Genomic DNA, 27473 nt, shown 5'->3' with positions numbered 1-27473 from the left:
GATGATTTACGATATACAGAGTGATTATAACTAAGGTTCTGATTTCAAAACACTGTAAAAAAAAGAACGATTGTCAGAATGACTTGAAAATTGACATGAATATTCCTGAAGAAATGGAATTTTATTAAGGGGAAAAAATATTTAAAAATGTAAAATTAATGACATCCAACACATGGGAAATTTGCTCACAGAATGGAAACAATAGGCAGTCATGGCAAAATAACTTAATCACTGCATTACACGATTACATAATTCATGAAAACATCACAAAAAAGTGAAGTAATCAAACAAATAACTATAACTTACTCAAGAAATGTTAAATATGTTGTCCACAGTGTTCTGCCTATGAGGTGAAAGCACAAAAATTCTTGTTCAACAACAGATCAGAGTATGCCATGGTCATGATGTGGATGCACTTGCAATTCACCTTTATTAAACCAAGCGCACCCCACGTTAATATTCCTGAGGAACTTCTGACATATAGGGGGATACGCTGAAGCTTGCAATTCACCAAAGTTTGCAATCTGACCACTGTTCATAACATTTTGAGGTACCTCCCATGGCCAGAAGTTGCAAGGGTTAAGGTCAAGTGAACTGACGGCCAGCCAGGTGTCGTGCCATCCTGTTATTGTCAAAATGATTCTTCAGCAACTGCTTTGCTGGAATTGCGATATGCATCTTGATAAAAGATGTGCTATCCACACACTGATGCTATTTAACTGTTGAAATGATGTAGTTACACAAAATAGATTATACTGCAGGCCAAGTACAGCATCATCTACTTGCACATTTTAAATTTTTTTTCTTTTACGAAAGAAATTTCCATTGCTTCAGGAGTATCCATGTAAATTTTCAAGTCATTCTGACCAGTACTTATTGTATAGTTTTGGAATCAAAACTTAAATTATAATCACCCTATATATAGCTGATTATTTTTCATAAATCTGTTACTACAATACAGTAGAACCTTGATTAACTGGGCTTAACCATGAAAGTATAAAAAAAAAACTGTTGAATATTAAGGATGGGTGATATACAGTGTGAGATATGCTACTTCTTATGGGAAAGAAAATTAAAATGTATGTGAGGTAATGTAACTACTAGTACACTAGCCTTTGTTCTTTAGGTACAGCTGGTGTCTTTATTGGATTATAGGACAACCTGTCCCTAGCATGATGGTGTCACTACTGTTGCTGCTTCTTTGTGAAGGGAAAAAGAAACCCTGAGAGATAATACACCACTACATTTACATTAGATGTGTGATGCAATCCTTATTCATGAATTTGCTAAAGATAGAGCATTAGAATGCAGCCAAAGGTTAGAAAATGTGGTAAGAATGAGAAATTTTGGCTTCTGTATATAACTTTATAAATAACTAAGATATTATTTTGCCTTTGGAGTACATAAATTTTCTCTTTCAAAAGATAAAATATACTTAGCAAACTTATGTGAAAAACCACAAGTTATACCGATGTTGTGTATAAATCTTCATATAAATGTTTGAATTTTAGAAATTACTCAAGTGACAAAATTCAGTATTTATGAATACTTTTTATAATAGAAAGTAGACCTGACAAAATAAAAACTTTTTTTTAAACACTTCTCACCATATGAAATGCAGACTTGTTACTAATTTACCTCTAGTATCCAGTAGAGATCAAAGAGAAGGACTCATCTAAATGTTGATAGCTTTGAAATATGTAGATTACTCTTTACTGACCGTGACAAATGAGAACTTTTTCCTGACTTTCTCAAGAGTCCGAATGAATGAATGCCAGGACTATGCCACTGGAGCTATCCCGTTGCCTAGATCTCTTCCAGCCCAGCCTTGTGGCAGAGTTTGGAACACTTTATTTTGTGTCAAAAAAGCATACAAAATATTTTCCCCGGACAATTGGGTATTGTCGCAATTTACAAATTTTGTGGTGATTACAGACGAGTTGGGAGTTGAAGTTGCGTTAAGATGGATGAATGTATGTATATTAGGATGGAGGTAAATTTTAAAAGCAATGGGGGGGGGGGGTGTGTGTGGCATGCCACCTCACCTGTTATCTTACACTTGCCATACTATATACACAGGATAAAAGAAGAAATGAGAATCTCATTGTGAAATACAAAATACCCATCAGAGCGAGTCATCTCACTTAACACCTTATTGGTGAGCAAATGGGTTTGATAACTTGTGGACTAGAAGCCAGATTCAGTTTTTTTCACAAGAGCCTGTAAACATAACCCTTAATCAGAACATCTTTGGCCGATCTGAACATTGAAGGGTTGTCACTAAAAATATGTAAATAATCAAGTGCAAAAATATTCATAAATTTTCAACTATTATACTATTATCAAAATATTAAAATTTCTCAAAAAAAAAAAACATTTGCAAATATTAAAGGAGACCAATCTACAAGACAAAACTATAAGAAAACATTTTATTTCATATTATTCTATAAATACATATTTCTTGATGAGTACAACAAACACCTGGGGAAGAAGAAAAACAAACATTAGTAAGAGCATTGTACAGCGAACTCCCATTTATGACATTCAGACAATCATAATGATACATCATATGAGGAAAGTAGTAAGTCCTACATACAGTTGAGCATACTTGCCAACTACTATGGAATTTCCATAGTTTCCATGGATTTCTGATATAAAATACAGAACTATGGGAATCATGGAAAAACTACAGAATTCTGTTTTTTAAAAACTTCTTTTGTTCAAGGATTTCTTTGAATTCTATTATCCTATGGAATACTACATGACATCATGCAAAAACTATTTTCAAAGAATAAATATCAAATTATAGTAATAACAAATCAACCATTGACATAAAAAGGTGTGGTTTACACTAAGACAGGGCCATCTTAAAGCATAGGTGCACCCAGGGCCTCACAAAAATGAGATTTAGTTGAAATTTTCGGGAGTAAGTAAATTTGCCAGGTAGGATCTCAAAAAGATCACTTGGCCTGCGGACCCATGATGCACTTAAGGCGGCTCTGCACTAAGGTAACTTATCATAGCATTGAGGCCAAGAGTTCTTTTTGATAAAAAAACCGTCCAAATTTCACTCACAGATAGCACTGTAAAATGAAAAACTTGACATATATAAAATATATTTTCTGTGTTGGTGTGTGTGTGTGTATGCTATCTATTAAAAATCTACAATTTCATACCAATCTTTGCCAAATTTTATATATGTACCAAGTAGGCCTCAACTTAAATAGGCTATTTTAAAAGTTAGTCAGAGTTGAGCAAATGCCCAATAGGGTCAATAGAATGTCCAGCAACAAACACCTTTGGAATACCTAATTGGTTACTTTGGTTCCCAAACAATGGTTTGTCACTTTTTTTAATTCTCCGAAAAAATATGACGAAAACCCAGGCAGTGCCAGATCATAGGCGGAGATAGACTTGGAAGTCTGGGGGGAGCACGATGATGTCAACTCATATATACATTAGATCAGTCGACTCTACCATTGACTCTGAAGAGCATTGCCCCCCCCCCCTCAGTATCTCCGCCCATGTGCCAGATATTACTGCTAGTTTGATATAGGATGTCAGGTTCAAATTTTTTTTCCAAAGTTGACAAAATTGATTTGAACTGTGATCGTGTTTAGGGGGGCTGCCTAAATGGACATGCCTTGGATGGACTAAAATCTTAGAAAAATTTGTTTTTTGAAAATTGTCCAAAAACTTTGAACTTTCAGGACTCTGACTTTCGGGACTACTGTATATATTAAACCTTTGTTTGAAATATACGGATAACTCTACTATCCAAGCCATGGGCGTCGGAAGTGTTTCGAACCTGTGGGTGCCTGTCTTGAGAGTCATGTAGGGAATTTCGATTTTTGAATCAAATCTGTGGGTGCTCGGACCCTTTCTACAAACTTCCGTGGGTGCTCGAGCACCCACAGCACCCCCGGCTCCGACGCCACTGATGCAAGCCACTATTACAGAATTTTATTGCATTTTCTAATGATGTATATTCAGATGCTTTTCTAACAAAAAGTGAAATTGAATTTAAAAAATTCTACAGTAACCTGTTATATTGTGCATGCATATCTGGAGACAAAGAAATCACATACTGCAAATGGCATTATCTAGGTTCTAATTAATCCTTTAAGCAGTTTTAAAAATGTAACCAATCTGCATGTTCCACAGTGGAAATCACTACACCCCCTCTGCAAAATATGCCACCTTTTTTCAAGAAAAATATATTTTTTTAAATTTTATGCAGGTAATAGTGCTCTTCCCCAATTGAAAATAATGATTAAAACTTAGGAAGAGATATAAACTGGCTTTCTTTTGCTTACACCACCGAGCTTAGTTTACAATTACGAACTATTTTTTTCAATATAAAAATTTAAAAAACATGTGAAACTTATAAAATTACATGATACAAAAATTAATATTCAGCAACCAAAAATATGAAAACATCCAAATAAAATATGCATCATCCAGATTTGTTATAAAAAAATTCATAAGTAAAAAAGACTATTTTAATAAATTATTTATTTTAGTAAAGAATTATTTATTTATAGAATTCAAAACAGATAAGTCTAATTTTTTTAATTCTATGAATTTTTGCCAGTGGCAAAATTTTTTTTTATCGTGGCAGTTTTTACCATGGCTTTTTCTACTGGGGCAAAAACTTGCTAACCCTGCACCAGTGTTTCCCAAAGTGGGTGATGGAAAGGTCCAGGTGGCAGTAGAAGGTTTGGGTTTAAATATAGGTTGGAGGAAATGAGGAAAACATTTTTGAAGGTGGGGGAGATGAACCAAAAAATTTGGGAACCAGTGGTTTACACTGTATGCATGTTCTTATACTAACACAAAGGAAAGGGAAAAAGCCCGTCTCTTTCTGTTATCAAACTTTAAACAAAAGCCAACTGCCACTCACAGTTGATCTGACACGTTGGGGAAGATTGAAAACATGTTCGTGAAAAGCCTGCTTTACAGAGCATCTGAACTCTGCATTGCTGAAATAGGAGGGTTTTCAAGGAAGTGAGATATCACATAATTGCAGAACTACAGTATAAGGCATCAAGTTAGATGAGATATCTCATCATTGCCACTGAGAGGGTTTAAGATGTGAAATACGTAAACACACGGGCGCGGTAGCCCGGTCAATAAATACTCGCCTAAAGTACCAAAGGATGTTTAGAAGTGTTGCGAGTTCGATACCCGGTTCGTCCTTATCAGAAAACTTTCCTGACACAGGGGTACAACAAAAAACGTCGACTTAACCGCAGCAAAAAATTGCTACCGCAGGGAGTCCCCCATCGAGGGGTTAGTGCACCAACCTCTCGATGATTATAAAAAAACAAGCCTGCCGTTCGGAATCGGCAATAAATTGTAGGTCCCGGTCTAATTAGCCCTCGTATGCAGAAAATGACAGTGGTGCAACAAAAATGATCAACGTAAACACACATACCAATCCACATTGTAACAAGGGATAACAGTATTATTAAATTGTCTTAAAAAAATCGTAATTGGGATACCACCATTACCATCAGAATACTCAAGCTTAAAGCACTTTTTAAGAGAAAAGAAAATGCAAATTTTAATATTACACTAGACAAAACTTATATATATCTACCAATAACAGCTTTTCCTCTGTGTTTTATTTTTCTGCAGTACAACCATTTTCACAGTTAACCCTTTGAAGAATGGTGGTGTCCCAGTCGTTCACATGCTTTTATATGGGTTTTAAATAAATGTCTACCCTTCAAAGGGTTAACAGAGGGATGCTTGATTTTTTTACAAGTTCTGATTTTGTCAATAATTCAGAATTTTTAGGGAATTTTTTCCAGAACTTATTTTCTAGAGAAAAGGCCTTTTGTTTTCTTAACATTCTAGATGGATGGTGGATTAGTGACAGCCAGCTAACAAGACGCCACTACCAAAGAAAATTCAACTAGAAATGGAACTACTGCTGCTACTCTGTACATATATATTTTTTAATATACCTATACCCTTTCAAACACTGTCAATGAGTTTCCCAAATCCCCAAGGATAACTCTACTCTACCGCACACCAACTCCAGTCATATGCAATTTTCAACCAGTGGAGTTGAGTGGGAAATGAAGGCACCATCTATAGGTAGATGCACCAGGCTATAGGTAAAGAACTTGTTTTCAATGTTCTCCCTCCAGATTGGAACCCATGGACCTTGACGATAACCTTCATGGTGGAAGATGAGCATCTTACCACTGTACCACACTCAGGAGTAGCCAGCCAAAAATAACTCTGGAAACAAAGCCCAAATGGAGAAAAGTTTCAAGAGACAGGGTCATCTTTTAATGATCAAAATCTGTTTCTTTAGGGATCAATATGCTTCCAAAATCCCCAAAAACAAGAATAGAATGAACAATGAAGTTATTTGTTTAAAGTGGTCATCAGCTTGTTAAATGTTCATTTTCTTAAATTGGCCCTAGAATTTATGGCTTCAGCGGAAATAATATACAAAGGTGATTTCCAGTATGTATTTACTACCTAAAAGAAACTATGAAGGATCCGATAGATGGAAATGCTCATTAAAAATCTTGGACTAGAGTTGAAAAAATAACAGAAGTTAGACACACACATATACACTGCTGGCCACCGTAAGTGCAACACCCTGAAGGAAGCATGCAAATAATATGAAATTTACAACATGCATTAGCGGAGGTGAGATATGCAAATGATTAGAATTTCAGCGCAGACGCACATCACGCGCGCCTGTGGCGCCACTTCAAAGCACTATTTAAGGCTTGGAGATTTCGACGATTTGAAGTACGGCAATTGTGTTTTTCTTGTGGTTTTTTCAAAAAAATGATCAATTATGCCTCGTAGAAAACAGCGATCATCTTTTGATCAAGTATCCGAGTTCGACAGAGGAAGGATAGTGGCCTACCGAGATTGTGGATTATCTTTCAGGGAAATCAATAGTTGTGTTGGACGAAACCAAACAACTGTAATGCGGATATGTGATCGTTGGATGCAGGAGGGTACGACGGACCGACGTGTTCGATCGCATCCACCTCAGTGCGCCACTTCACGTGATGACAGGCGTATTGTGCATATGGCAGTGACGGATCGCTCAGCCACATCACGAACCATAGCACAGCACATTCAGTCTGTACCGCATCATCCAGTGTCTGCGCGTACCATTCGACGCCGTTTACAGCAGAGTGGTCTGTCCACAAGATGTCCATTGCTTCGTCTACCCTTGACGCAGAGCCACAGACGTCTCCGCCGCCAATGGTGCGATGAAAGAAGGATGTGGACGGCACAATGGAATGAAATTGTCTTTACTGACGAGTCACGCTTCTGTCTGCAACACCACGATGGTCGGATTCGAGTCTGGAGACATCGTGGAGAGAGGATGCTGAACAGCTGCGTTATGCACCGCCACACTGGTCCTGCACCAGGTATTATGGTATAGGGCAGTATTGGATATCGTTTTCGCACTCCTCTAGTACGCATTGCCGGTACTTTAAAAAGCCAGTGCTACATCTCCGAGGTGTTGGAGCCAGTTGTCCTTCCTTACCTTCAGGACTTGCCCACAGCCATATTTCAACAGGATAATGCGCGACCACACGTGGCACGCATTGTCCAAAGGTTCTTCGTCAATCGCCAGATTGAATTGCTTCCCTGGCCAGCTCGCTCTCCAGATCTTTCGCCGATAGAAAACGTGTGGTCCATGGTTGCTCAACGATTGACCCAGATTACATTCCCAGCTGCTTGGTCTGCTGTACCCCAAGAACACATCCAAAGTCTCTTTGAATCAATGCCGAGGCGTGTGGCAGCGGTGATCTCCAACAATGGCGGCTACTCTGGCTACTGATTTTGGCAGGAACGACACTTCACAGAAGTCTATAAATTTAATCATTTGATGCTTGGTCAACATGTTATCTACAAAATAAATATTGTTGCGATATGTCTTGTCTTTCTTGGTGTTGCAATTTGGGTGGCCAGCAGTGTGTATATATATAAAATCAGGAATGGCAAACAGCTGTGTCCACAAGGTGATTTTGTATGGCTTGACTAGGTGATACTAAGTATTAAAACAGATTTCTGAAGAAAATACTTGCATTCATGATTTCTAGTGACAAAAATAATTTACCATGTTATCACACTGACTTCTCAAAACAAACTATTGCTAATGTCTGTTGAGAACGTTTATTTTTTATATTTCTATCACTTTAATGGGTAAGTTATGTCTTGTGGTATCTGAATACATATTTGGTGTCCTGCTCACTGCAACAAAACTTCAACTAGGCTACCCAGACTAAAATTGATTTTCTCTGTGTTTTCCCAATTTTAGACCGAAACGCACTGCTATCATGTGAATTTAACCAAGTACAATTCACAATTATACTAGCTGTTTTTTTATTCTGATATGTTAGAGATTCCCATAAACAATTCCATCCTTATAATACCTAATACATTTGAATGTGGCACTGGAGTTTCAGAATGTGTTATCAGGTAAATAACCTCATCAGTTAATAAATTTAACCATTTCCCTCAAATATTTCAAAGACAAATCAAGGTTCTCTAGAACTCCCAAACATTTTTTGTTTGTAGCTTCAAACCCCAAAGCAGAATATGCTGAAATTTGCAACGTACATTGCAGAACAATCTCCAAAAATTTTGAGGAAAAATGCAGAAAACACTACTTGTAAATTTTCAGCAGTAAAAATTCCCACGTCGGCCAAGGGTTCATTGCAGAACAAGTCAAAACATTCTGCTTTGGGGGCTTTAAAGTTCATACATTAGGAAGTGAATAATACTAAATACAAGGAAACCGAAATCCTCAGATTCAGTTAGAATAACACAAAAACAAGCAGATAAAGTGATATCAGAAAAAAAAAACCTTGTATGTTGCAGTAATTTTAGAATGTGGTACAATATTATAAATTTGAAAATTATTCATAGGCTCACCAGAATTGAAATGATGAAATCATCGCTCTCGTCAAATGGTAAAATTTCATATGCTGCGATACACACGTGACTGACATACTGATAAAAAAAAATTCAAATGAAAATGAAGTTAACATGTAAAATAAGACAGAATTTATTTATTTTTTTAAAATTTGTGAATGATAAACAATGACTTCATACACAATTTTTAATTGCTTGATACAGTTTGATCCTTCTTCACAAAGCAAATTCATATCAACGGGCTGGTTCAAAATAGCAACAACTCTAAAAATTGTATTTTTGAGTCATGTGAGCCAACTCCCATTGAGTTCCATATGAAGTGAATCTTTAAAACATATCTCAAAACAGGGTATTTTGAGGTGTTGCAGTCTTGAACAGCCCACCAATATGAATTTGTACATAGAAAATTAAATACATTATAGTGAGACATTGAGACAAAAATTACAGTATATACTCGTGTATAAGCCAAGTTTTTTAGTTGAAAAATTTACTCCTTAATTTAGGAGGGTTGACTCGTACATGACTCAGTTTTCGAGGAGAAAATATGACCCCCCCCCCTTTTACCAAATTATATAGCTACATGGCCAGCTTGAGGATCTGCAATGTCATTGGACTACTTTAGATGGAGTCATTAGTCAGTCGAGTAATTTTTATAGCTATGTTCCAACCCCACAGATACGATGCTAAAGCCAGGTGCAGATACAGAGAGGGTGATGGGCGACTGCTCCTCCCAAGAGTCACAAATACCATGGGAAAAATTGGTCCAACATAAAATATGGATCGATCCAATGAACCTATATAATGGATTGTCCCTTCCAACACATTACCCTGGATCTGCACCTGCTTAAAACCAAAGCAAAAAATTGGAAATGCTGTTGAGCTAATGCACAAACGTCAACTTTACAGCCTTTAGATGTTAGCATCAAGTCTTTAAAAATTATTTAAGGAGTTTATGGACTGAATTGATACAAGTTCCAAAAATAAACAAAAAAGCAGTGCCTTAAAGAAACCCAACATTGGCCTAGTGTGCCAGTAAGTATACCAGGAGTGAAATCCTGTTTCCACTGAAATCATCAACTGAAGACGACATCCACTATGAAAGTGACACGACGGTGATGACAGCACAGTTGAAGATGAGAACAAAGATGCCACACCCCGTATGATGACTTTGCTTTTGATATAGCTTGGAGAATCAGAAGAAATAAATTAGAAATTATGCATGAAATATTGCATGAAAATATACAAATTTTTCTCCCCTCTAAAAATGTGCTGATTTTTGGGGGTCAGCTTACACACGGTTTTCAATTCATTGCAAAAACCGCAATGAATTGAAAGTGGTCCTGAAGTGGAGAGATCGGCTTATACACAAGTATAAAATCTAAAACTGGGGTATCAAATAGAAATGATTTTAATGCAAGTGATAGATGATTATATCATTTTTCAAAATTCAAGTCTCCAAAAAAAAAAAACACCCGAGGTCACTTCATTCTATTCAAAATTTGATACATAGTAGTATTTTTCAATGTAAGAAAATTTTAAAAAATATAAAAGTTCTGGTAAAAATTTTGTTGAAGAAAAGTTTGTAAAATAGTCTTTTTTGTATCCAATTTTATTTTATTTGTTCAAAGAATATGCTGGAATGATTTAAAATTGTGGTTCATACACAACAGTTACGATCAATCAGGGCTCTTCATCAAGGATAATAGTGAAATCTCCTATAATGGACACCTCTGAACAACGGGCACATTTCCATTAAATCAAATACATCCCATGAGATTAGCATTGAGGTTAACAAAAGAAAAATGATGCATATCCTAAGAAAAACAGCCCAAAAGGTTTTTCTCATTTTATTCCTTCCCCTTTTCAACCCTACAAAAATAATTAGTAGTTTTCCCCCCATAAGTCAGTAGTTCAGTACAGTTCTATTTGTTTCTGCTCATTAAATTACCTTGTCTAAATTAGCTGAATTTTTTATCTTCTTGTTTCGTCTACTCATTCCGATGAGTTCAAAAATAAGAACTTTTAGGTTTTAAAGCTAAAATTATCAAGAATAGTAATGGCATTGGTGCATGAAAATTAGCTGAAACCTACTGACGTCAATGCCCAAAAAAAGCAAAGTATGCCAAAATCTGTGACGTGCATCACAGAAAATCAGTGCTACTGCAGAAAAATCTGAAAGAATTTCAAGAGAAATGCAGAAAACACTATTATGGGAATTTTTATTGCAGAAAATTTCCAATCAGCCATTGCAGAATAATGCAAAACATTCTGGTTTGGATAAAAAGGAGTATACAGATCAACAAAAGGTTTTGAAGAATAGCTTAGTTTATTTAGTGCAATCCTTTTAAATTGTTTAGCTTCAATTAAAAAACAAAAGCATCTGAACTTGAGAGCTGCTTGTTAAAATAAAAACTGGGTCTCGCTGACCCAGTTTAAACAATTGAAAAAATTCCCAATCACACATATTATACAAATACAAGGCCACAACAGGCCAAATGCTGAACGAAGTGGTTGAGGAAAAAGATGCCCATAACAAATATGGATGTCATATTTCTAAAATACAACCCAATTAAAAATGCAATTATAAAAATTAAAAACTATGTACATGATAAAATATTTATGGGTATCTTATTTTAAGTATGGATAGCTTCTCGATTTACCCCAACATGTTTATCGTATTGCTTTTTAAACATGTCAATTGTGTTAGAATTTACTACTCAGGGGTAAGCTATTCCGTATATTAACACACAACCCTATTCCAGAAAAATTCCTTGCGAAACCATAATCTAGAATTGTCCCTTACCAATCGATACTGGTGCCACCTTGTAAAAGCAGTTGGTTGACGATGTATTAATTACTTATGGCCCATCCCATAGCCGGTCAATTTGTCACGCTCAACTCGTCGCGGTACAAATTCGTCGCAGCGCCAATTTGTCGCGGTACAAGTTTGTCGCAGCTCCAATTCGTAGCTGTACAAGTTTGCCGCCGTGTCTATTCGTCTTGACGTCAATTTATATATTACAGCGCAGAATCAATTCGTCAAACCGTTGATTCTTCACTGTACATCTTCCACGCGAGCTTGTATGTAGGTTTTTGTCTTACACGTGAAATAAAAACATGAACTAAAGTGTACACGCAGTTAACTGAAAATAATTATTTTTTGTCAATGCGGAGAGGCTATCGAAATTAAAATTAAAATATCAATTACATTTAAAAATTTAACTGCATATAAAAGTTTAATTATATTTGAAAATTCAGTTATAAAAATTTGAAATGTTAAATAATTGATTTTTGCTGTGATAAAATTTCAATATTATGTAGAAAAATTTCGGTTTGTATGATATTCCCCTAATTACAGTGAGCCTATCTTTAACGGTAAATTTCTATCTGCCCCATGGGCTCGAGAGTTTCTCCCCATCCCTCCTTCGAGAGTCATCAACATTTACCATTACAGTACTTCCATAAGAACCTGTAATATTTAATTAATTAATAATTCAATTAAATTAATATTTAATTTTCACCGTATAAACCGCACTTCCCGCTTTTGTTGGGATTTCTATTTCTCACAGCGAAGGCAGTGGAGCGCAGATCAAGGGTAGAAATGTACAGTGCTTATGAATGACGATTCGATGAAGTTTTCATATTGCCCACAGGATGAGCACCGACAAAGACCATGTAATCACCAATAAGAATAATATAATCACATATAAGAGTATGGGTCAGTCGCATAGATATAATATAACCATTAATCTTATGTTTATAATCAGTCGCATATCTTTGGCTGGACTGTTTGAATATTTTCAAATAATTTTTATTTGCGTCTAAGCTTTTGGTACAAGGTTGGTGTGCTTGGTCTACATATTTCTGTTGGCAAAAACATGGAATATTGCAAAACCGAACGTGGAAATTATATGTTGGTTTGCGTGTGTGTTTAAAAGTTTTTCCCCCATAATTCATGTTCCGAAATTAGGAAAACTTTTAATGCAATTCAATGAATTAGTCTATTATTAATTTTCTTCATTTGAGTTTTTGTTGTATCATAAAATAGAGATACAGATTATACGGATGACAAAAAATAATGTAGTACTTTTTAAATTAAATTGTTTGAATTCAATTTAAATTGCAATAAATTGAAATCTTTTCCTACGTATCGTTAAAAAAAGAAAATAATTATGATAGTTTAAAATATAGCAATCACTAGTTATTCTATTAATCAGGTTTTTTATTGCGATATTCACGTTAGATAAATGTTTAAATAAAATGTTACTCAAAAGCACTGAAAATAAAGGTTTAGATATTATGGAGTGTTTATATGTACGATACGAATTGTTTTTAAAATTAAAATTATCCTAATAAATGTAGGCTGTAATCAGAGGCGGATTTATAGCTTTCCCACCTGTGGGCTATTCAAACCTTGCCTCCCTTCTTCCTTTCTAATTCATGTTCTTGATCACCAATTACTTAATTTTGGTCACGCCCTTTCACTTGAACTTGTCATCTTGGGGTAAAGCCCGCATACTCCTCCCCACCCAGAAAATATACCACTGAATATAATCTTACATTGTCTGTTAGTGTTAATTCATTTGTATTGTAAGAAGAAATTTTTACTTATTGTTGACTGGAGCCGTATGAGTGTCATGTACATGAAGTTACATGCAATGGGCTAATTAAAAGTCTGATTTCATTCTTTTTACTCGAGAGTTGTTACTTTAGAGTTGAAAAAAAAATCAAAAATCGACTGGCATTTGCAGTGGTGTCAGAGACAGAGATGCTGTTGGTGCCCAGGGTACTTTATGGAATGGGTATGAGCATCCAGAGAAATGATTCAGAAATCAAAATTTCCTACTTCAAGATCAAGACAAGAACCCACTAGTTCCAAACACTTCCGGCATCCTTGGCCAGTCATAGGTGCCGACATGAAAGAAACATTGAGGTGGTGGGGGGGGGGGCTAAAAATCGCCATTCATTCCGTTTATTCATTCCGCCATTCATTCCCGGGACTCAAACCCGTACTCAGGAGGCGAAATGGTGCATTGAATTGTATATTCATGAGTTATTGGAGTTGGGGGGGGGGGCCTCAAATGGCATCAGCCCCCAGTTCTGGTGCCTATGGTCGGAGTGTTTGAATATTATTTCGGTGTGATAATATAAAGTGATTTGAAATGTACATTGCATTGCAAAAAAATAATTTTAAAATAAGACTTTTCGCAGCTGTTACACATAAAACTTACATACATTGTCATAAAAAAACTCCTTAAAGATATATTCTCCGCATGGATACATTTAATAGTGAATTACGGAAATAATGCTGGGAGGGCCACATTGATCGCAATTTATTATCTCGATGTGCACCCCCAACGCCCCTCACTGCAAGAAATGGAAATCCCTACAGAAAGCGGAAGCGCGACCTATGCGATGGAAATTAAATTTTAAACGTTTATTGGATCACAATTTATTATCTTGGTGTACGTTTCAATGTCCTTCAATGAATACTTTCCTTCATTTGTTAAAAATTAAAACAGATGGGAAGGGGGAACATTTCCAATAAATGAGAAAAAAAATTAGTTCCATTTTTTACGCCTAAAGCACCTACCCTATTTATAAGATCACAACAAACATATGAATTTTAAAGCAATTCAAATTTGTCGCGACGAATTGACGATACAGCGAAGAAATGAGTATGCAAAAAATTTGTACCGCGACGAAATGAGCTTGCGACAAATTTGTACTGCGACGAAATGAGCGTGCGACAAATTTGTACCGCGATGAGTTTGTAGCACGACGAATCGACGCTGCGACGAATTGTCCCATGACAAGTTGAGCGCGACAAATTTACCTAGACCTGGCCCATCCTATCCATACTGTTGAAAATTTTGAACACTTTGATCATATCTCCCTGACACCAACGTTCATCCAATGTAAACATGTTCAAAAAATGAAGTCTCTCTTTATAACTCAAGCCCCATACCAACAAGGGAACACATACAAAGTACAAAAGCCTGGGTAACCAAGCGGAGATCAAGATGTAGTTCGGAAAGGAAAATTCACATTCCTCTGTGGGGGAATCGAACCACCAATCTCACTGTCCGGGCGAGTGTTTTAATCATTGAACTACAGAGGACAGATATTTTCATTCCTTAGAGCTTAGAGCATATGTATGAATGTTGAACGGGACTGTGCATGGACAGCCTCCATGCGCAGTCCCGCAAGAGGGCTTATGACCAGCGGAGAGTGACATTGTTTCTCTAAGGACACACATAGCTCTTTTCTACACGCCCATCAACCAAGTCTATGTCTCTCTGTAGATATGACCTCCAAAACCTTACAGAATACTCCAGTCCAAGACAAACTAAGCCTTTGAAAAGCAGAAGGACTTTAGGAGAATGCGAAGAGACTTTTTTGAAAATGAAACCGAGCATTCTATTCAATTTTTGACCACTGCTGAACAGTGTTCAGAAAACTTAAGCAGCTTGTCAATGAAAATTCCCAAAATTGGTGACCCTAGTTACATTTGGGATAGTGACACTATTCAACTCGTAAGAGAAATCTGGGTTGTTCAAACCAAAATAAGCGACCATGGACTTGTCAAAGCTAAGCGTTATGCTCCATTTATTTGCTCATGTTCTAATCCTGTTTAAGTTGGTCTGGAGCAACTCTCTATCACTTTGATTCCCGACAATCCCCCATTAGCTTCACGTCATCTGCGAATGCGAATTTGCGATCAATCCCATCGATACCCTGATTGAGTTTATTGATAAAAAGTGAAAAAGCACAGGGGCCAAGGACACTTCCTTGAGGAACTCAAGTTGCGATGCCTGTCCAATCAGAGAATTCCCCATTTACCTATCTCTTAACCATGATTCTATCCAATTCAGCAAGTTGCCCCCGATCCCAATCTCGTGTAAAAAAATGCTTCAAGAGTTTCCCATGTTGGGGCTGATCAAATACTTTCTGGAAATCAAGGTAAACATCATGTGTCAACATCTACCTTTTTGGCCTTACCCAAAGCCTTAGTCACGTGATCATAGAAGCAAAGGAGGTTAGTCACATGACTTCCCCTTCCTGAACCCATGATGATTATCCGACAATACATTATTCTCGTCAATCCACTTCACCAACTGTCTTTTGATTATAATTTCCAAAATTTTCAAGAGGGAGCTCGTCAAAGTCACTGGACGATAATTGGACACAGCTTCTCTACTATCCTTTTTAAATATCGGAAACACATTAGTAAATTTCCAATCTCTTGGGACAATACCCTCAGCAACACTACTCCTGCAAATCCGTGCGACTGGCCCAACATGAAAATAGCACATTAGCACATTCCCCAAGGACAGATATCTGGGTTCTGGTGCTTTGCATGCACGTATATTTTTTAGAAGATTTAGGACACACATCTTCCACTTAAACATTGTTGAGGATTTTATTGCCCCATGCATTGAAATATCATTTTGTTTATTAAAAACAGATGCGAAAAAGTCATTGAAAGCACTACACATGCCTACATTGCTCTACCTTAGACCCTCCTATCGAGAGGGGACCAACTGTCCCCTTACATTCATTACTGATATATTTAAAAATTGATTTTTTTATGTTCATATCTTCAATGCAAAATAAATTTTATAGACCTAATGCATTAGCAAAATGTTTCTTTTAATTAATATGTGAATTGTAATGTATATATAATTGAACAGGTAATCAATTCTTAACTGAACCTCCCAATAACAGCCATATTTTCCCAGTCCTGTTGGTGGCTATTGTTTGGAGGTTTCACTGTATAAGTACCAGCAGACAAATCCTGATCAAAATTCAACAGGTATTCTCTGACTGTCCAGTTAGTACAGATAAAAACTGATCACTAAAACTTAATATTTGCAACTAATACCCAGAAAGCTTAATATGTTCCGAGATGAACATAAGAGTAGTTTTCAATTAACATTTGTGCAAGAACATCTTGGTTGATTACAGAGGAACAAGTACTTTTGGCACTATGTCATAGACACTCCCAGAACACTTGAAAATTTATGATAGTTTTCCTAATGATGTTGAGCAAACAATAAAGCACTCTGCTAAAAAAAACTACAGCAAGTTAATAAAGAAAATTTGAATAGAATGTTACGAGAAAAATGATAGATTTTGTATCAAATATAGTTATAAATAAATAGACTGTTTCATTAACTAATACTGATAAACATTACACTCGGAATAATAAGTCAAATATTTGTTTTGTACATCCCACCACCAGTCATATAAAAACCAAATTTTAAGTGATATGTTCACAATGCCCATTTGTAATTTTAGTCTACTGAATTTGTGGCAACCTGTTACAAAATTTAAAAAAACAACTCTTATTCAAAACAAATAATTCAAATTAAAACAATGAACTTACCGGAACTATGGTGTTGGTGAAGGAGGAGATGAGAGATCTATTCCCGATAACTCCTTTGCAATGAGTATGCCTACACCAAACATTGTCCAACTCTTAATCAAATCCCTAAAGTTAAGAACAGCAAATATTATTTATTATTTTTTATTAATTATATTTCATTTGTTTTAAATATTTGTATTTAAATATACAATGAATAGACTAAAATTACAAAATGCTACTTCCGCGAACTTTCTGATAATGCTAAAGTTTAATAAATAATTTGTTGTTGATGGAGTTCCAGTATCCTTGGCTTCCCGCCATCTACAAGCATTTAAAAAAGTTTGAAATTCCCCAAGTGCTGACTTTCTTCTCTGGTGCATATTTTCTTTCTGATTTTGATTTCATGTACTTCCATTAAATACAACTGTTAGTGTAAAAATATTCATCAAAATTTGCAAATTATGACACCCCCCACACCAGATTTAAATATACAATAAATAGAGTAAGGGATCTGATGATGGTAGAAGGGTTCAATAGTCTGTTCAAAATGTCACGATTTCTTATAAGAACTGAAATGGGCAAAGACTACAATTGATAGTGAGTGCATGAGAAACAAAGATTATTAATACTTTCGATAGGAGGAGGAATGTGACAATGCTTACATCAAAAACAGTGACAGTTTTTTCCCTTATCTATAGTCTGTTCGTGGTTAAGTTTGCAGTGAAGGGAGAAAGCTATGAAAAAAAGAATTGCATCACTCTTTTCTATGGCAAGGAAGCCTCTTAACCAATACATCAATGCGCAGGATTGGTAACGTATGGACGATTCTCGCCAAGCTCATCAAGAAAAATTATTCTCTGCATGTAACAAAATATTTAAAACAATACCATTGTTGATACTTTTCAGAAATTCAAGTGTAGTTTTTGAAATCAAAAAATGATTTTTCCCCTTGGGAAATAAACGAACCAGAAATTTCATTAAATTGAAAAGTGATTCAAAAAAAAAATCTTATATTTAACGGGATACTTGCTTTTCAGACTTGAAATTGATGTGCAGTAAGTAACAATAAAAACGTAGAATATTTTTTGATATCATTTTACTTCCTTTGGCTGAATCGTGTGTAGTTATCGCAAATGGTAAATACAATCCATATTAAGAAGTCACCAACGAATGCGGCAAATACAGGAAAAATGATTTTTAGTGTATTTGCCTTATTTATTGGAGACTTCTTAATATTCTTGGGCAAAGTTAATCAACTCTTCCAAATACAATCTATGTTTGCTATATTGGTTCCCACTGGCGTATGCAAAAGGGGTCTAACCCTACTTCAGCCAAGATTATAGCATAGCTGCCAACTTTTGCAAATGAAAATTAGGGAGATTTTTGTGCGGACCAGTATTTCATGCTAAAACCACTCCCCAATAAGTACAAAAGGGATTTTTACAAATAAAATAGGGATTTTCCACACAAAGTTGAAGCATAGGGAATAAAATCCCTACACAAAAAACAAGTGAAATTGGATGCTAAAACTTCAAAATGGTTACCTAAAACAATAAATATTGTGTTCAATCAGAAACGCTATGAACAAATATTCTGCACGAATGACCTCAAAATCATCGGAAAATGAAGGGAAAAAGCGTCAATTTTTGAAGAAAACAAAATTTTTTGTGACGCTTGTTTTTTGATTCAACATGGGTGATGTCAGTCTGATGACCGATGACTATGTCCGTAACACAACTTGTACAAAAACAAAAAGTCAGCCTTTTTCAGAAAAACATTTGATGAAAGGAAATTCATCTGGGAATAAGTATCTTGAAAATTGATGAAATATTTTTTTTTGCTTATCAGTATTTATGTTTTGTTATCGCACGTGCGTAACAAAAGAGGAAATTTTGACCACATGCGTGTCACTATAATCTCCAATTATTATCCAGGACTATTGGCTGCTAAGCTATTTCCCTGCATGATAAGACAAACAACTTTTCTTGTTACCATCAGAGGGTTAGTAAAACTTTCTTAAAAAGGGAATTTCCCCATTTACAACGTGTGACGTCACTTTGAAAGGGGGAAAAAACCGAGGCAAGACTTTTTGCCCCACAAGAAATTCCTTAGGGATTATTTTAAGAAGTGAGGATTCTTAAATGAAGTAGGGAATTTTTAGAGATTTTGTGATTTTTTTAAAAATTTGGGAAATTTAAGAACTTTTCGGGAGGTTGAGATGAAGCTAAAATTCGGGAGACTTGGCAGCTATATTATAGTGTTTATTTTACAGGAAAAAAAAAATCACCCCTCACCTTGAGAAAATTTTGCGTACACCCCCCAAAGCAGAATGTTTAACACTGTGCTGCGATGAGCCCTCAGCTGACTAGAAATTTACTGTGGTAAAAGCAAGAGATGTGTAGAATGTGTCATACATTATAAAATGTATCGTAATTCGTAACACACATTAAACAGTTCTATTCCCCAAAATTTCTGCTAAAGATTTTAGTCGAAAAGAAAAAGCTTGTTTTGGAATGATATGGGAGGAAAAATGAAAATTCAAAATTTTGAAATTAGTTATAATCAGTTAAATATGCAAAGAAAAACAGTTGTCCAGTTTTCATGTCCCACTTGACAAAACAAGACATATGGCCATCTTACTTTCTGCCAAAATTTTTCTTTGGCCTACTCTGACCCCCCCCCCTCCCCTCCAGGACCACAACTAAATACTTTGCAAGCTGGAAAAAGCATGCGATTTGGTGTCCGAGGAAGGGCAAACCCCCACTTCTCCTATGCTGGATAAAAAGAGCAGTTAAAGAATGAATTCTGTGTCCCTTTAGTCTAGCACATGGGACACCAAACCCTGTCTCCCTCCAAAGCTTCACTACAACTCTTTTTTTTACCCTCACTCCACAAAGCACCAGCTTTCGATCTGCTGAAGCATTTGAATTGCATTATTTCCTGAATGATTATCAGCTGTAGAGGTATACTTTTCTACACATAGTTCCCCCACATGGTCTTCAGAGATGCCGCTAGCATGTCAAATACTCTGAATTTCGGAAAAGGCTGCATAAAAATTTGGTTCATGTGTCCCCAGGGTGCACACGAGAAAAAACCTCTCCAAAAAAAAATTTTCCCCTTCTTTTTTCTTCTTTCTACTGTCTATCATGATCACACGACCTTGAAAAAGTAGTTATACTACTTTGAAGTAAAATGAAGCATTTTACTGTACAGTATTGATGAACACACGGGTTGTTGAAGAATAAGATGACATATCTGGTTGCATCCCTGAATGAGGGGCTGTATACTGAATTTTCAAATTTCAGAGTTTCTATTCCCCTGCAGATTTTCTCTCCCCCTCTGGTTACATACCGGAAATTACGGTAGTTTCACCGCTATCTGCTGACATTCAAAGACAGCATCTATAAGGCGTAAATTCACATTGTTCTTACAAGGTTGCAAATGTGTTTTTTTAAAAAAAAATCGTAAAGGATTGGAACAGTTGTTCGAATTGTAAAAAAAATTCAAGATCATTGGAAACAAAAAACAGAATCTGTAAACTCTACCTTGAATATCCAGTTTTGTCATCTAGCTGCTATCTTCGCCGTTTCACATTGCGAAAATCACGGGTGTGTACACAGAATTGGCTTTTGGAGGGGGCACAAGGATTTCTTCCACAGAAATTGTGGATCACTAACTCAAAAAAGAATATTTAATTAACAGATAGTATACAGGGGTCTGTCCAGCCGGAATTTGGGTCCGGAAAACGGACCCTTCACAAAATTCCGGGGCTAAAAAAAGGATGTTTAAAAAAATTTGGAGGATAATAAACGGATCCATCACAAAATTCCGGAAAACGAATCCTTCATGAAAATTACGTCGTTAAAAAACAAACTTTTGAGACTGCTGTGCGACAAAATTCTTATCAGTTATGACCCTAGTCGCCATTAATCTTTTTTTTAAGCATGCATTGTTGGCCCAACACCATCACCCCCTCCCCCATAGACGAGTAATCTTATCTATAGAAGTTGGTGGTTGGATACCGGAAACCATGACCTTGAAAAGGTGACCCGAGAAAGAACGTGACCTTGAGAGGGCTTTCCTTGTTTCTAGGCTTCCTGTTAGGACATCCCGCTGGTTGACCATGGATTGACCGCGTCCAAGATTTTATCGCACAACCTATGCCATTATACAAACGCTTTAGCCCCGCACTTCTCCTTAAATGGTCTTTGAATCACAACCTCTTGTTAGTCATAAAATTGACGTAGTTGATGCTTATTGTAGAATTGGATTTTTTTGTGCACATTTTTTTTTCCTGTATTGCGCTTTCATTTTTAAAAATTTAATATGAAGCGTGGTCGACCACCAACAGGTGGAAATTCAAGGAATAGTGATTACTACATTAAAAAAATACAGCCAACTGATGTTTGGGGATGCAGCTCCATAACGTTGTTTTTTAAACGAGGATCTGAAAACGTCACCAAAAAGACGTCAGATACAGATAATTCCAATTGTGCTAACCCGGAAAAAATTACTGAAACATTGCTTCCTTCATCGGTTTCGAACCACGCTGTTGAAACCTTGGAAACGGCGCGATACATTACCGATTTATCGGAGGCGCCGAAAGACATTACCGATTTATCAGAAGCGCCGAAAGACACTGCCGATTCGTTGGAAGCGGCGGAAGACAATTCTGTTTCTTCGAAAGACATTACTGATTCGTCGAAAGCGGTGGAAAACATTGCTGATTTATCGAAAGCGTTGAAAGATGCTATGAATTCGTCCGTAGAGCCGGATTTTAAGAAAATTTCATCTACATAAACTAGAAAAATGGGACCAAAAGTGCCGAATTTGTTGAACATCGCACGTTTTGAGAAGCTTCACAGTTGGCTATGTTACAGCATTTCTGCATCTGGCTTTCTTTGCAAAATATGTTCTATATTTTTTGATAAGGGACCCTGGATTGACCAAGGAGTGCAATTTGGTGATCACCCAACACGATGTGTCAACAAGCATATATATAGCCAGAAACACAAACAAGCTGTGAGTGCATCAGAAACTGCATCCAAAAATCCCTTGTATTTGTTTACAGAAAAAACTGAAATTGCTGTGCAGAAGACTAAGGAAAAGAATGTGAAAGTTTTAACAAAATATATAAAGATTTTGTACTTCATGATAAAAAAAAAAGAATGGGCAGACTCCGATAATTTTTCTTCTGTAGTTAAGTTCATTGGTGAGGATCTTGGTGACAAAGAAATAGAATGCTATCTTGCTACATGCGGCAAGAATGCCACCTATCTATCAAATGTGTCAGTAGACAATCTTACAGAGGCAATATCTTTGTATTTAGAGAGGAAAACTTTGACGGCTTTGCAAGTAGCCACTTACTTTACATTGATAGCTGATGAGGCAACTGACGAAGCACAAAGAACACAGTTGGGTTTAATAGTGAGTTACAAGATAGCTGGAAGTCCGCTCAGAGAAGAGTTCCTCAGTCTTGTGAACCTGCGGCATATGCAGAATCTGTTACATCTGCCATTGAGAAGTTGTTGATAGCAAAAGCGATTCCAATCACTAACTTGCTGTTTTTAGCTTTGGATGGAACTAATGTAATGAGTGGAGAAATATCAGGTGTACAAAGACGTATACGGCACTTGACACCTCATTCTATTTATGTCAACTGCAGAAATCATCGACTAGCTTTAGTTTTTGTACATTTGATAAAAAAATATCCCATTCTACAGGCTGTGGATGCCATTCTCATAAGCTTATGGAAGCTTTTTCACTACAGCTCAAAGAAACAGCAAGTGGTTTTAGATATTCAGCAAAATGTGTATGGTGTAGATGTTTTGAAAATGTTGAGTGTTTTGGTTACGCGGTGGTTATCTCATGGACTTGCATGCCAACGAGTGATTGATAGGTTCCAGCAGTTGATTGAAACGCTCAATAATCTTTTCTCAAAGACTCAGGAGCCTGAATTGAAGGGGATCAGAGAGCAACTTCTGAATACAGATGTTCTCCTATGCATTCTGTTCTTGGCTGACTTCCTCAAAGTCATAAACAGATTTAGCTTGTGGCTTCAGGGCTCTACAATCATGTTTAGCTCTATTAATGCAAAGGTTCTAGTTGTTTGTCAGGAAATTGAAGTGCTTGCAAATGATTTACATACAGGGGAACACTTCAAGCAGTGTAAAGATCTGTTGTGTTTCAACCAAGAATGCACTGAACTTAATAGGAAAAAACGAAGCAAGAAAAATTATGGAATGAGTGCAGACAGCATAATCCAGGAATTTAAAGAAAACTTTGTTCACAATTTTATGTGATTTTCAGGAAGAAATGTCGGCTGCATTTGGTGTGAAAAACAAAATATTAAATGCCTTTGATATATTTCACACAATGAATTTAGATTTAAAGACAGTGGAGACTCCTGAAGAATGCCTGGATATATTGTCATTTTATGGTGGAGAGCAGCGAAATGAATTTCAGGGGACTATGAAAATATCGGAACCCATACTTAATGCATCTGAAGGTATGATGGAAAAGAATGGGTTCGATAAAGAGATATCTCTTGCAAAATTGTATTTTGAGACACAAAAGAATAATGAAGCAAGTGCATTTCTCAGAGAAGACAAGAAATGTGAGGCCAAAAAAACTCAAGAGAAAAATTTCTACAAACGATGTTTTGACAATTCTGGAGCATAATCTTCTGCAAACATCTGGACTGCTTATCCTAATTTAATGAGGTTATTATCATTATGCACTATCATACCTTCATCAACAGCATCTGTCGAGAGACTTTTTTCTCAACTGAACCTTGTGTGCACCGATTTAAGATCAAAATTGTCACTAACCACTCTTGACAGACATCTTCGGATCATACTCAATGGACCAGACAAGCTTACAGATATTGAATGCCTTTCAATCATTGATATTTCCAAATCAACTGGAAATAGACGTATAAGGATATGATTGTTGGTACGTTTTTATATTTTTCTGAAGATTTAGCAATTCTCACTTTTTAACTTGAAACTCAATTTGATTTCAAATTAACGTAAAATAAAGTAATGCAAAGACTGCGACACACAGATTTTTTTTTTTGTATAAAGTAATAAATAGGAAAATGAGGTTGCTGTTTAATTAGTATTACTTTCACTGCTATTTTGAACATTTTCACAAAAATAAGGTACATCTTCACAAAAACAGGACCCTGTGCAAAAAGTCTGGACAGACCCCTGGTATGAGAATGTAGAAAATTAAAATATTGAAAAAATAAAAAAAATTAATATAAAAAAATATATTTTTATATCTCCTTCGGCAGTACAGGCCATCATACCCCCTTCCAATTTCGCCTTTGGTGAAAATCTGGGTTTGGAACCCGTGATTGCGCAGTGGTAATCGGCTAAAAATATGATTTTCTAAGGTTTCAATTTTGAGTTGGCTATTCCTTTGAAAAAAAGCTCTAGCTCACACAACTATCACAGACCTACAACAATTTGTGTACATTAAATTTCAAATCCATGTATTACCGATTTGGAGGATAGATGCAGGGCCACAACTAGGGAGAAGCAGGTGGGTCTGGTGCCCCAGGCTCTGGACTAGAGGGGTGTGATTCACCCTTTCTAACTGCTTCTACATTACAAGAAGTCAAAATGCACGCTTGCCCCTATTTGAGAAAGTATCTAGTTGCAGCCTTGGTTAGATGGCACCACCTACTGAACACAAAACACGCCAAACACTGGGCACATACAAGCACACTGTTAAGTTTCACTAACACGAATCTGACACAGCTTCCCACATTCAGGTGGGAAAATATGTGGCAGTTAAATGATGACAGATCAGAGTAATGGATCATCAAGGAGGGAAAAAATCATTCTACCAGGAAATCGCTTCGCAAGGATTTATATTATTTAATAGGGAATCAGAAGATGTGTCAGAATCTCATTTGCTTTGAATTCAATCAGAAGATATTATTGAAAGAGCTCAGGTTTTTTCAACAAAATGCAAAATTAATCAAAAAGGAATTTACAGTTTGATTTATTAGTAAATATATAAATGTGTGTGCCTAACTTTTAATTACAGTGGATCCTGCTGATAACGTTTTTCAAAAAACCGTCATAAAAAACATTGTAAGTAGGAAAACGTTTTGAACGAGAAATCTTAATGAGAATTACTTAGAGTTGAGATTATGAAAATAAGTTGTACTAAGTGGGAAAATGTTCTAAATGGGAATGTTATAGGCGGGATTGACTGTATATTTGTTTTAGATTTAATGCATATGATAAATCCCACGTGTTAAATTCTCAGTATTAATGGGCTTCTTTGCAAGCTTTTCCTTTTAGTAAACAACGAACGTAAAAGAACCTACATAGTTATAAGCTGGTAAATTTTTTTTTTTCAATGAACCTTTGGATAGGACATATTTTTAGAAATGAATTTGATTCATAGATACCTCCTCCTACCCAGAACATGGCCCGTATCTCTGGTGAAACAAAGAGATATAAGCAGTTGGTTTAAAGACATGGGCCATGCTGGAAAAAATTCAGAGATACCAGTGAATGATGGGGACCATACTTTGTTTCAAGATAATTTTTTTCGAGAGAGACCCACTTTCACTCAAAAAGGACCTAGATTTTACCAATAACCTGGGTCGCGGGACCCAGTTAAATTAGAATACAGTGGCATCCCTGTGGTCTTTATGTAAAAAATTACTTATAAAAAGTCAATGAATCTTCCGCTTCTGCAAACAGAACAATATAAGTTTTTAAAGCAGCGAAAAGTGAATAAAAACCTTGTCCTATATTTTAAGAGGCAGAAATGCATTAGTTAAAAGATTAATTCATTCAACATTTTGTTACATGATGCAGAACATTAAAAACAGAAAGGTTAAAGACATTTCTTTATGAGCACCAAGGGCCATGGTATATTGAGTGGAAGGCAGACTGAAGCGTATGTTTGATGGATAAAGATCTTCCTTATATATAGGCGGCTCGCAATAACGATGCATCAATGATGTCATCATGGCAAATCAATGTCACTAGCATCCAGGAGCAAAGTCATTGATCTCCTTTGGCTATGAAGAGACTACTGAAATATAGTCTGGAACTATTTCCTCCTCGTGACACTGGCCCAGCATGAAAGCAATTATTCATCTCATGACTGTTGTAAACTTGAAAAGAACTAAAAAAAAAGCTGAGATAACATATTATCCATGATTCCATTGGAAAAACTGTGCATTGCATAGTCCAGTTATGGCCACTACTAAAAGCAGTCTATTTTCGGGTCTTACATAATAAGAAAACAAAACTTTATTACAAACTTAAAACAAGTCTCACTGCTGACTTATTCCGTTCACTCCCTACAACTAAAACTAATCCCTAACCTCTCACACTATTGTTCGAATTAACGTTCTTAAAAACCATTGCTTGTTCTTTGAGCACTCAATCTTGGGATCTCTTCCTTTTCAGCAGATGCTGAATATTAGTTTTCACAATCAAAATTTCCAGTGCATAAGAGTGTGCGATATATCAACACCAATTACCACAAGCGACCAGCAAAAATTGGAAGTTCTCGATTATAAACATCCTACATCATCCAGCATCACGTAGAAAAGAATTTCAAATAAAGCAAATTATACGAGTTTGGGAACAACAAATCTGAGTTTATTATATTGTTAGCCCCTAACGAAACTTTTCTAGGTTAATAAAAGGGATGTAACTCAATTTTCATCACCACTAAACACAAGTCCACTTTTAGCACTGAAGTTAAGGGTTATTGAAAACTTACTTAAGGCCAGGATTAGACAATAAAAGTTTTTCTTTTACAAAACTTGAAAGAAAAAAACCACCGAAACTATTGGTTACATTAGCTCGAATGTAACCGATGCACTTATTGGTTGCGTTTCTCAAGTGTTTATAAATGAACTTTTGTAGAACTTTTATAGTGAAGTAGACATACACCATAACAAGTAAAAGTTGAATAATGAAGCTAAGATTCAATCCTTACCATTTGAATTGATCTTGGTAGCAGCTACCAATAAACTCAATGATACCACTCCGAGGAGGATCACTTCGACGACTAATACCAACCATGTTATTTTCAGACGGCAGCTCGGCTGTGACTACGAAATCGAAATAGCGGAAAGCCGGTTCGTAAAATCGTTTTCACTTGATCCAGGGTATGGCCATGGATGCATAAGGCC

The 27473-nt window shown here is 36.1% G+C and overlaps 1 protein-coding gene across 1 annotated transcript; it reads right to left on the bottom strand.

The window, feature by feature from the left end:
• Positions 1–2415: 2415 nt before the first annotated feature.
• On the bottom strand, positions 2416–27473 carry LOC149065613 (uncharacterized). Its single transcript, XM_089253751.1, has 4 exons — positions 27278–27473; positions 17318–17422; positions 8929–9006; positions 2416–2481 (listed from the first exon to the last, which is right to left on the bottom strand). Exons 1-2 carry the CDS (start codon positions 27361–27363, stop codon positions 17323–17325), a joined length of 186 nt encoding a protein of 61 aa, XP_089109877.1. The 5' UTR covers positions 27364–27473; the 3' UTR covers positions 2416–2481; positions 8929–9006; positions 17318–17322.

Source organism: Pholcus phalangioides, unplaced genomic scaffold (assembly GCF_987345545.1).
Source record: "Pholcus phalangioides strain wild (caught in Gottingen) unplaced genomic scaffold, Ppha-v1.0 ptg000039l_1, whole genome shotgun sequence".
Taxonomy (NCBI): domain Eukaryota; kingdom Metazoa; phylum Arthropoda; class Arachnida; order Araneae; family Pholcidae; genus Pholcus; species Pholcus phalangioides.
Note: the sequence above shows the minus strand (reverse complement) of the source record. Positions and strands in the feature narration are given on the sequence as shown.

Excerpts from the sequence above, each read along its gene's own strand:
- LOC149065613 (XM_089253751.1), bottom strand. The coding sequence starts at position 27,363 with ATGGTTGGTATTAGTCGTCGAAGTGATCCTCCTCGGAGTGGTATCATT. Across the intron at positions 17,423-27,277 it reads TACCAAGATCAATTCAAATG|GGATTTGATTAAGAGTTGGA; the intron begins GTAAGGATTGAA and ends TCTTAACTTTAG.